The sequence below is a fragment of the Sus scrofa genome, chromosome 6 (genome assembly GCF_000003025.6).
Source record: "Sus scrofa isolate TJ Tabasco breed Duroc chromosome 6, Sscrofa11.1, whole genome shotgun sequence".
Classification (NCBI taxonomy): domain Eukaryota; kingdom Metazoa; phylum Chordata; class Mammalia; order Artiodactyla; family Suidae; genus Sus; species Sus scrofa.
The window spans coordinates 64049284-64060454 of NC_010448.4; the positions used below are offsets into that span (position 1 = coordinate 64049284).

Genomic DNA, 11171 nt, shown 5'->3' on the forward strand with positions numbered 1-11171 from the left:
GTTGGGGGAGGTGTCTCTCCCAGTTAAAGGTGCCTGCCGCAGGGATGCTGGCACCCTCCGCGGCCCCACCAGTTCCCGGGATCCGTGACCCCCGCCTACGGCCCATGGCACACTCTGCTTCAGGGACGAGGCTCTGCCGCCCCCGTCGGTGTCCAGGCGCCGGGCCGGCAGCCGGAGGCCGCGTCCGCGCGGGTCGTGCGCCTGGGTGGCCACCGGGCAGAGGCGCGAAGGAGCGTTCGCGGCCGGCAAGGGCAGAGGCGCTGGGACGGCGCGGCACGGGGCGGGGCGGCCAGCGGGGGAGCGGCCCGGATTGGGGCGGGGCGGCTCCGGCTCAGGCTCCGGCTCCGGCTCCGCGCTCCGTCCGCCCTCGCGCTCGCGCCGCGCGCCTCCCGCTCCCGCCCGCCTGCGCCGCCGCCGCGGCCGCGGGCGAAGCAACTTCGCGAGCGCCTGCGACCGGCCGGACCCCGACGCCGCCCCCGGTCCGGCGCCGAGCCGGCCGAGGCCATGGGCGCGCTGGCGTGGCTGCTGCCCCCGCTCCTGCTGCTCTGCGCGCAGCAGCACCGCGGCACCAGGTGAGCGAGCGCCGGGGTCGCCCTCGATGGGGAGCCCCGGCTGCTGGGGTAGCGCCCGGCAGGAACCCCTGGTCTTCGGGTCCTCGCGTCTGCCTCCCGCGCCGCCGGGTCCCACCGCGTCGGTGCCCCACCTCGCCCCCGTGACTCCCCGGACCCGCTCGCCCCCGCGGGCCCCCTCTGGGGACCATGCGCTTGGGGCGCCGGCAGCGGCGCTGTTCCTGGTTCTGGCCGCCTCGGTGCTGTCCGCCTCCCGGTGCTGAACCGGCGGCGCGGGGCTTGGGGAGGGCGTCGGAGCCGCTCTCAGGGCTCCCTGTGCCCGGGCTGGGCTCGGCTGCTGAGCTCGCGTCCCTCGGCCCCAGCTGTCCCTTGGCCGGTCCCCGGCCGGCTGGTGTCCTTGCAGGCGCTGACAGAGCGCTCAGATGGCCCGAGCTTCAGGCAGGAAGAAAGGAGGGACCTGGGGACCCGGGAAGAGGCTTCTCCCCTTCCCACCAGAACAGAGCTACCAGGACCTGCTTCCGCCGAAGCTGGCAGGTCTGCGGTGGGCACCACCTCATGGCAGTGTGTGCTTGTTAAGGGGACCCCACAGGGCCGTTTCCGTGCCCTCTGACTCCAGAGTATGCAACGGAGGGAGCCAGGAGCCCCAGGCAGGAGCCGAGAGAAGATGCCCTTTCTTGCCTGCAGAGGAAGGGGCTAAGAAGGAACAGCCCCTGGGCTGAGGCTCCCTCCCTGGCACAACCTCCCTCCCTGGCACCGTCCAGGTCTCTCTGTGGACCTGATGTGGGCCTTGGATCCCCCAGCACGCTGAGCACTGAGCCTGGCCACCTACCATAGAGGTGTGAGGGGTCTTTTTGAAAACTGTCTTGGTACAAGGGCTGCAGAAACAAACAAACAAACAAACAAACAGACAGAGCAAAAGCGGCTCCCTGCCCCCCCCCCCAAGCATTATGGTCTTCGTGGCCAACCAGCTGACGTCCAGGACTTTCAAAGCCAGAAATGGTTGAACACTAGCCCTTACTTTGGCTGTGGGCACTCAGGCAACGTGGAACATGTCTGTGTATGTGCAGTCACAGTTTCCTTGGTGGGGCCGGGGGCAGAGTCAGGAAGGCCACCGTTTACGCCAAGGTCGCAGGTGGCGCGTGTGGCCCCTGTCCCAGGGCTTGTCCTGTATGGAGCCCGACGGGCCCATCTCCTTTCTCCTTTTCCTGCCTCACGGTACCAGGAAGGGCAAAGCACTGAGGTCTGGCCGCGGACAGAGGCCTGGCGTCGGTTACTAGCTCAGTCCCACAGCCATGTAGCCTCAGTTTTGAAATCCAAGTCTCTCTGAACCCCAAAATCTTAGTCCAAGTTTGATGCCAAAAGTCTTGGCGGCAAAGCCTGCCCTGCTTTCGTCTTTGTTCATGATAACACTTTCTGCTGGAGAATTCTCCAGACTCCCCCTCGAGTCCATAAGCACATCATATGGCTTTTCTAAACTCTGAAGTGTCTGAACTCCGACCCGCATCCGGCTCCTGGGGTACCGGGGGAGGGGTGAGCCTGTCTGCCTGTGCAGGAAGGCTGCAGGGCTGAGGGCCCGGTCGGGACAAGGGCCTCTGAGCTGTGGGGGCCTTCATCCATTTGGGGCCTCTTTGCCCATCTGCTCCTATACCCCTCCCCTCGGAAGCCAGGAGGATGCGCCCTCCCGCCCCTCTCCCCCTGGGGTGGTGTGAGGGGACAGCGGGGCTAATGGGAGGTGGATATCCGGCTGCCACTGCTCAGCCCGGATCCCAGGGGTCCTCGTGGGTTAAGAGGGACTGGGTCACGGCCACACTTCCCTGAGTTGGAAGACCCACTCACGCAGCAACCACCCCATCTGCCAGCTGCCTACCCAAGCGGGTGGCCCTCCGTCTCCCTGGAGAAGGTGCCTCGCCGCTCCTGCCTCGCGCTCACCTCCGATCGTGGTGTTTCTCTTCGCCTTGGTAACTGAGGTGCCAGTGTGGTGGCTGCTCTAAAAGCAGAGCTGGCAGGGATCTGTGGGCGAGGATCGGGGAGGGGGCACCTTCAGCTACACCCACCTTCCCTTTTCTGTCCCCAGGGCCACAGGCAAGTGACAGGAGTGGGTGTCTCCGGTGGGGCCGGGAGGCGGGGGTGGGGGGAGGCCAGAGGACACCAGGAGCAGCCCGGGCAGGAGATTTCACCGAGCCTGTGGCGTCCCCCTGGCCGGAGCCTGGAGCCGGTGTCTCTGAGCCTCTGATCCTCTAAGGAAACCCCAGCCCTCAGCCACCGCCGACTTCCTGGGCCGTCGGATGAGTCAGATGCTCTATCCCAAGACTGATCAGAGTCCCCACATTCTTACCCCGTGCCGAGCTCCCCCCACCAGGTACCCTGCCCGACCCCCACCCGGACTCCGCCTGCAGCAGTAGAGGAGGGCAGGGCCCTCCAGGACCCAGAGCTGCATGGAGCACAGCTTCCTGGGCGCTTGGGCCCCCGTGCCCCTTCAGAGCTGCATCAACCACCAGCCTCGTCCTAGTGGAGCAGGGACGCAGGGCGGGGGTGAGGGTCCTGTTCCTTCTCACCCCACAGAGGGCAGAGGCTTAGAGTCTGCTGGGGCCCTGACCGTTTGGGGCCGGCTTCTCAGTGAGGGCTGCCCTTGGCCTTGCCTTTGTGCCCTGAGCTAGCACGGGGCTTTGGCCGAGGGCGGGTGTGCTCGCCTGTGCCTCCAGCCTAAGGCCAGAAGGACAGTGTCTCCCGACGGCCTCGCTCCAGGCTGGCTGGCCGCTGCTGCAAGGTGGCAGCTGGGCCGGTCCAAAAATAAAGCCTCACGGAATCCCTTCCCATTGACCTTGAGCGTGACCTCCATCTGCGTTTGGAATGGCGCCTTCTTGGGGCTGGGGCCTCCTTTAATTCCTCCTTTTCCTTGGTTACCAAAGCCTCTCCCTGGCCACACCCCCCCGCCTAGCCTTGGCCTGGAGGGGCCCCGGGGGTCTGCGGGATACAGCAGCCTTTGTGGGTGGCACTAGCTGAGCATCTCCGGCGTCCAGTTCAGCCCTCCTCAAAGCCCGCAGGAGAAGCAGATGAGGGGCCTGGGCGCCTTGCTGGTGCTTCTCTACGCCACCTGAGAGGGCAGGGTCCAGGGCCGAGTCCAGCTGGATGCCCAGCCCCCGCCTCACACTGCCCCCTCCCCAACCCCGGGTCTGGACCAGGCCCCCTCCTGTCTCTGTGTTTCTGCCTCCCTCCCCTCACGGCCCAGCCTGGCATCACCCCAGCCTCCACGGTGCCCTTAGAGCACAGTCTTCTGTCCCCCAAGACACGCCTCCCCCCTCCCCCCAACCCCGGATGAGCTCTGTTGTCCACCCCTCTCCACTCGTGGCCCCGGTGCCCCCCGCTGCCACCCTCCAGGCCCCTCCCTGGGCCCCACCTCGTGGAGCTGTCGCTGCAGCCACTTCTGCCTGCCCCCAGACAGGCGCCGGTTCTCTCTCCTTGGGCTCTGATGTCACTTTCTGGGGGAGGCTCTCCCATCCCAGCCGGGAGCTCCTGACCTCCCTTTCCTGTCACCCTCGTCACCCTTAAAGCTACTTGCTTTGGCACCACTCACAGACGCCATTTGGGCCTAGGCTGCAACCATCCTGTCCCCGCTCAGTCACATCCCTGGGGGGTCCCATTTGCCCTCAATGGGTGGGTGAATAATGATGGGACAGCATCCTGCCCCAGGCTGGGTGGGGGGGGATCAGCTCGACGACGGACGTGGGTGTCAGGTAGCGCTGGAGAAAGAAGTGGGGCCTGACGGCAGAGGGTCCGGAGGCGGAGGCGTGGCCGACGCCTAAGAGGAGGATGGAGACTGAGAGTCGGGGGAGGGGGGCTGCAGTGGCCCAGGAGGGGGCTGGAAGCTGCACAGCAGGAACCCCAGAGGGGAGGGCGGGCCAGCAGCGCGGTGAAAGCTGGGAGGGGGTGCCTGGGTGCAGCCACACCTGACTTCAGGTTGCTCTGTCTCAGGGTTCCCAGCAGCCCCTTTGTCCAGACCCGGGCCTGTCATGAATCCCCCAGGGGCTTGGGCCCAGGGTGACCTGGTGGCCTTTTCCCACTGGGAACAGCCGTGATTCAGGGAGAAACAAGCGGGTTCCTCCTGAAAAGTCCCCTTGTCCCCGGGGGGCGGTGGAGGAGGAAGGCCCCTCCCCGACAGGGGGCCAGAGGAGGAAGTGTGTGGGTCCCGGGCCACTGTCACAAGGGACCGCAACCTGGAGGGCCTGAGACCATGGGAATAGTTCTCTCGAGATTCTGGAGGCCAGAGGTCTGAAGCCGGGGGTGCGGGCAGGGCGGGGACATGTCTAGGCCTCTCCCTGGCCTCCGGGCTGCCGGAGTTCGGCTTCCTCGGCCTGTGACCCCATTGCTCCGACTCTGCCTCTGTGGTCACGTGGCTTCGCCTTGTCTGTCCACTGTCTCTTCCTGTAAGGACACTGGTCGCAGCCGTGGTTTAGGGCCCAACCTACTCTAGCATATGGCCTCATCTTAGCCAACTGCATCTGCAAAGCCCCTTCTTCCTAATGAGGTCCCATTCTGGGCTCCAGGTGGACACGCGTTTGGGGGTCACTGTTCACCAGATGATGGTGGGCAGGGGCGGCTATTGGGGAGCTTCTGGCAGCTGGCCTGTGCCGGTCACCCTGTGTGTCCTTGCCATGGACAAACAGGACCAGCCTAGGCTGGAACCAGGGGCACTGCCCCCAGCTGCTCCAGGGTCAGGCTGAGCCCTAGAAGCACAGGGCAACTAGAGGACCTATGGGGCCTGCCTGGGAAGGGACAGAGAGCAGGAGGCTGACTGCAGGCTCCCCAGGGGCCCTCAGCCTGGCCCAGAGTCCCAGGTTTGGACGTCCCCTGCTCCTCCTGTCCCTGCCCTCAGCCTCCTGGTCACGGGTCTTTGCTCCCAAGTCGCCTTTTATAGGGCCCCCGGTTCTCAGAAGCTGAGAGGAGGCCATGTGCTCTTGTTGGGGTCCCCCAGGGCCTATTTGTTGAGGACCCCAGGGGTGGGTGTGCTGGCTGGTTTAGAGGGGGCGTGGGGGCTTGGCCGGGTGGGCGGGGTGCAAACCGAGCGCAGAGGCCAGGGGAGACATCGAGCATCCTGGCCCTGCCCCTCCTGGGGGCTCCCTGTGTCTGGTGTGAGTTCCCAGGGCCTGCTGGGTCCTTCCTGCCCACCTGGCCTGGGTGCCCAGGACAGGCTCGGCCCCTGGCACCCTGCCCGTGACCAGCGGGCCTTGCATCTCCAGGGCAATGAATGACATTGGCGACTACGTCGGCTCCAACCTGGAGATATCCTGGCTACCCAACCTGGACGGCCTGATGGAGGGCTACGCCCGCAACTTCCGGCCCGGCATCGGAGGTGAGGGTGGCCGTCCAGGGCGCGGGCAGGCCACTGGGGCCAGCTGTGGGGTGAGCCCCGCCTGGCTCTGGGCTGGTGGAAGTTGGCTCCCCCGAGGGGTGTGTCAGCCCCCCAGCGAGACGGCTGCCAGGTGGATCTTCTCAGGCTTCAGGCACCAAGACTGCCGCCCCTGCAAAAACCCTGGCTGCTCCCTGTCCTGCCTGCCTGTGGTGGGGGGCGTGGGGTGCCGGGGCCTAGCCTCAGCCCCCCGCCACCTCGGGCCGGCTCCTTCCTCGCAGGGCCCCCTGTGAACGTGGCACTCGCCATCGAGGTGGCCAGCATCGACCACATCTCAGAGGTGAACATGGTAGGTCCCGGCCAGCTCTGCCCGCTGCCGCCCCCGGGCCAGCGCGCCCCGGAGCAGCGGGGCTGATGGCCAGACCCTGCCCCCCAGGAATACACCATGACCGTGTTCCTGCACCAGAGCTGGCGGGACAGCCGGCTCTCCTACAACCACACCAACGAGACCCTGGGCCTGGACAGCCGCTTCGTGGACAAGCTGTGGCTCCCAGACACCTTCATCGTGAACGCCAAGTCCGCTTGGTTCCACGACGTGACCGTGGAGAACAAGCTCATCAGGCTGCAGCCCGACGGCGTGATCCTGTACAGCATCCGGTGAGCCGGCCCGCGGAGCTTGGCGGCGGCCGGCGGTATTTATATCCCCCGCTGCCAGCAGCTGCTCAGGAAGGGGACCGCAGAGGCTGCTGGCGGACAGCCAGCCAAGGCTGCTTTGGGACACACACGTGTCCTCCTGCTTTTAAACCGGGGGGAAGTTCACGTAACGTGACATCAATCATTTAAAAGCGAACAGTTCCGTGATGCCTGGTGCCCTCCGAACGTTGTGCAAACGTCCCCTCGTCTCGGTTCCCATACGCTTCACCCCCGGAAGGAGGCCCAGTGCCCGTTGGCTCCGGCAGCGGCCCGTCTGCCTTCTGTCTCCATGGATGTGTCTGCTCTGCCCATTTCATGCACAAGTCCTCATGCCCTCTGTGAGTCAGTGTGTCCGACTGGTCTCACTTCATTCGGTGTGTTCGAGGTTCGTTGTGTTGTGACACTCATCAGAAGCTCCTGCCTTCTGAGGGACAAACACTCCATTGCACGAACGCATCAGCTTGTGTGTCAGCTCCTCGCTCGCTGGACACTGTGCTGGTTCCACGCTGACGGTCGTGAGCCGTGTTGTGACTGTCGTGAACAGACGTGTACGTGTGTTCGTTTGAATGTGTGTTTTCTGACACAGGCTTTGTGGACCTCATTGCCAACATTCTAAAATTCAGAAGGTTTACATAAGAATCGAAATTCTCTTGGAAACCCAGAACTCTTGGCAACCCGAGCCTTTAGCAGGCTGCCTGGTCAGCAGGGGTGCCCAGAGGCCATGCCCGGGGGCGGGCGGGGTGCTCAGGCTGAACCTGCCGCCCTGGCCCCCGGCTTAGATAGTCAGGTGTTTTCAAGGGTGAGGAAAGTGAATGAAATCCAGTTCTTGATCCCAGAATGAAAACGCACGTATATCTGGGACATGGCCACGGTTTCCAGTTTCCACCCAGAGAGGCAGCTTGGCCTCCACCCCGCATCCCAACCCCCCACTGAAGAGGCCCCATTGGCTGGGGTTAGGGTGTCTCTGTCTGCGGGGCGGCAGGGGGGCTGCTGGCTTCCGGGGCCAGGCCTCACCCTGGGGTGCTCAGCGGCCTGTTGTCTGGACAGAATCACCTCCACGGTGGCCTGCGACATGGACCTGGCCAAGTACCCCCTGGACGAGCAGGAGTGCATGCTGCATCTGGAAAGCTGTGAGTGCCCAGCCAGCGTGGGGAGGGAGGGCGGCGGGGCCCCTGCAGCCAGCCCGGCCCGGGGTCAGGGCGGCACCTGGGGTGGGTGCGAGCCGCAGGGGCTGAAACTGAAGGCAGAGGGGGCTGCGACCCTGAGCAGGCCAGCCCTCCTCCCGCGGTCACCGCCCGGCCGGCTGGCCCCGGATCCCACAAGACACCCATCTGCGTCACTGGGCCCGCAAGGCAGCTCCCGGGGGCCACCAGCAAGGGTGGCTTGCGCTTCTTCCAGCTTTTCTGGCCTTTGCACCTGCCAAAGTGCCAGCGTGGCCCCAGGCCCCCTCGCTCCTGGCCGGGTCTTCCCGTGCTGTCCCCGCCTGTGTGCGGGGCCGCGGGGCTGGGGGGCGCCGGGCTCTGCTGCCTGTCTGTGGGCTCCCTGCAGACGGCTACTCGTCCGAGGACATTGTCTACTACTGGTCGGAAAACCAGGAGCAGATCCACGGGCTGGACCAGCTGCAGCTGGCGCAGTTCACCATTACCAGCTACCGCTTCAGCACGGAGCTGATGAACTTCAAGTCAGGTAACGGGGCCTCTCGCCCGCGAGCCTGGCCTGGGGCTTTCGAGTGCTGCTAACAGAGCCCCTGGCCGGCTTCGAGGGCCCGAGGCTGCGGCTGGCAAACTGCCGCTCCGCATGAGCGGTGCCAGCCGAGTGGCCGGGTCGGGTTTCCTCGGGCTCACTCCTCGGTCCCTCATGGCGTCCAGGGCTTGGCGGGGGCGGGGGGGGGGTCCCTGAGGGGTGGGGCCCCTGAGGGGTGGGGCCCCTCCTGATCCTGGTGTCCATCGTGGGAGCTTGGCTGTGCCCGAGGAGGGCAGGAGGGAGGGAGCGTGGCGCTCAGGGGAGGGGGTTGGGGGGGACGGTCCCTCCTTCCCGTGGAGGCCCCACCACAGGGCTGGCCCCTCCGCTGAGCCCAGGCCTGGGGCACGGGCGGCTCCTGGCCCTCACGCGGTGAGGGTAGGGTGTCTCCCTGAGGCTGGCCGTGGCCCGCCTGCCCGCCCCAGCCCTCCCCTCCTGCGCACTGCCAGCCGTGTGGCAGGTCTGGCCCTGACGGGTGGCCCTCCGGCAGCCGGCCAGTTCCCCCGGCTCAGCCTGGCCTTCCACCTGCGGAGGAACCGCGGCGTCCACATCATCCAGTCCTACATGCCCTCCATCCTGCTGGTCGCCATGTCCTGGGTCTCCTTCTGGATTAGCCAGGCCGCGGTGCCCGCCAGGGTTTCTCTAGGTACGGGGCCCTGGCCTCCGCCCCCAGGGAGCTGGTGCAAGGGTGGGAGCCTGGGGCCGGGCCCTGAGTGCACCGGTCACGAGCACAGGCCTGGCCTGGTGGCCCCTCAGGCACTGTCCTGGGCACTGGCCGGCCAGGCCGGGCCCGATAAGAGGATGACCGGCTCCCAGGTTGGGGTGGGGGTGGCAGCGGCCCAGGGACGGCACCACCTGTTCCCGCCAGGCATCACCACTGTGCTGACCATGACCACCCTGATGGTCAGTGCCCGCTCCTCCCTCCCACGGGCATCCGCCATCAAGGCGCTGGACGTGTACTTCTGGATCTGCTATGTCTTCGTGTTTGCTGCCCTGGTAGAGTACGCCTTCGCCCACTTCAATGCCGACTACCGGAAGAAGCAAAAGGCCAAGGCCAAGGTCAAGGAGCAGAGGGCTGAGGTGAGGCTGGGCCGGGCCAGGTCTCCAGTGTTCAGGACCGAGGCTCCCCCCTGCCCACCCAGTACGGGCCGGCAGGTGCACCTTTTCCTGCGCTCGGCCTGGGACCCTCTGCCATTGCCGCTCCTGGGTCGGGGGGACAGGCCGGGACTCCTGGACCTGCCGCGGTGCCTGCTGGGGGGTGGAGCCACTGGCCAGGCTGGGGGTCCCACAGAGGGGCTGCTCATCCCCCCCCCCCGCCCCCGTGCAGATGGACGTGAGGAGCGCCATCGTGCTCTTCTCCCTCTCGGCCGCCGGCGTCACCCAGGAGCTGGCTGTGTCCCGCCGGCAATGCCGCGTGCCCGGGAACCTCATGGGCTCCTACAGGTCCATGGAGGTGGAGACGGGGGAGACAAAGAAGCAGGGGGGTGGCCGGGGGGGCCTCCGGGCCCTTTTCAAGCCCATCGACGCAGACACCATCGACGTCTACGCCCGCGCCGTGTTCCCAGCCGCCTTTGCCGCTGTCAATGTCATCTACTGGGCAGCCTACACCATGTGAGACCGCGGGTGGGCCTTCGCACCTCCTGCTGCCCAGAACCTCCTGGGGGAGGGACGCACGCTGCGTGTTTCGGAGCCTGCAGGCCACAGATGGCAAGAGGAAGGCCCCGGCTCCGTCCCCGCCCTCACAGGGACGCGGGCGCTGCGGACACCGGCCCATGGCCTCCTTTCCCGCAGTAGAGCCGCCTGACCTGGGCCCAGCCAGGCAGGCGCTGTGCCTGGGGAGCTGCGCGTTTGACTAAGAACGTGGTCCCGAGCCTGGGCTCTGGGGTGTGGACCAGGAGGGGCGGGGGCCGGGAGTGGATGGCGCTCGACGTTGTGGGGAGACGGTGGCAAAGGCGCTTGTGGGCCTTCGGTCCCAGCATGAAATAAAATGAGGCCTTTGGCCGCTGCTCACATTCGCTGCTGCTGCTGCTGCTGCGGCCTCCTCTTCCAGCCCCCAGAGCTTGGAGCCGTCTCTTCCAGCGGGAGCTGGGGGTGCGGGAGGCCGAGGCGGCGTGAGGAGTCACCCCCACCCCCGGTCCCTTGGCCGAGAACAGAGCACTCTGGGTCCTCACAGACACCCCAGCCCCTCCCCACCTCTGCCGCCACCACGGGCCCAGGGTGACAAAGTCACCCTGGACGACCCTCGGCCTTGGGAGTTGACAGGCAGCCCCACAGAGAGAAGGGAGGTCGCCACGCTCGGAAGGAACAGAAGCCGAGACCGAGGGGCGGCCTTGTCACCCAGCTGTCTGCGCAGCGCGGGGAACGCCCCACTCAGTGTCCTGACGGTCAGGCGGCAGCCAGGCAATGACCCCGCTGGCCCTGCGGGGTCCCTCCAGGACCACAGCCAAACCACCTTGAGGGGAGTGTGTGAATCAGAAAGGCGGCCCCGCTGCGCCCTGCCCTCAGCCAGCACACCTGTCCAGGGTCTGCAGTGTCCCCAGGCCATGAGGGCAGGTGCTGGCAGAGTGGCCCCTGAGGCCAGGCGGTCCAGCCAGGGATGCAGAACCCACTCCCTCCCACAAGACCGGCCATGGCCGAGGGCGGAGGTGCACCTCACTCAGGCCCATGCCTCCAGCTCGGAGGCCCCTCACCCCCCCGCCAAAGAGACTCTTGCTCTGAAAGGCCAGGCTGCAGGTCTGGACACGGTCATCTCGGGGACTGGGACGGGCCAGGGGGCAGGGCCACGGGGCCCCAGCATGACTGCCCTGGGAGCACCGCAAACC

General features: G+C 66.5%; 1 protein-coding gene across 1 annotated transcript; it reads left to right on the forward strand.

The window, feature by feature from the left end:
• On the forward strand, positions 382–10361 carry GABRD (gamma-aminobutyric acid type A receptor delta subunit). Its single transcript, XM_021095199.1, has 9 exons — positions 382–572; positions 5807–5919; positions 6198–6265; positions 6353–6573; positions 7657–7739; positions 8158–8295; positions 8840–8995; positions 9218–9429; positions 9677–10361. The coding sequence occupies exons 1-9, from the start codon at positions 505–507 to the stop codon at positions 9962–9964; spliced, it is 1347 nt and encodes a 448-aa protein (XP_020950858.1). The 5' UTR covers positions 382–504; the 3' UTR covers positions 9965–10361.

Excerpts from the sequence above, each read along its gene's own strand:
- GABRD (XM_021095199.1), top strand. The coding sequence starts at position 505 with ATGGGCGCGCTGGCGTGGCTGCTGCCCCCGCTCCTGCTGCTCTGCGCG. Across the intron at positions 573-5,806 it reads CAGCAGCACCGCGGCACCAG|GGCAATGAATGACATTGGCG; the intron begins GTGAGCGAGCGC and ends TTGCATCTCCAG. Across the intron at positions 5,920-6,197 it reads CTTCCGGCCCGGCATCGGAG|GGCCCCCTGTGAACGTGGCA; the intron begins GTGAGGGTGGCC and ends CCTTCCTCGCAG.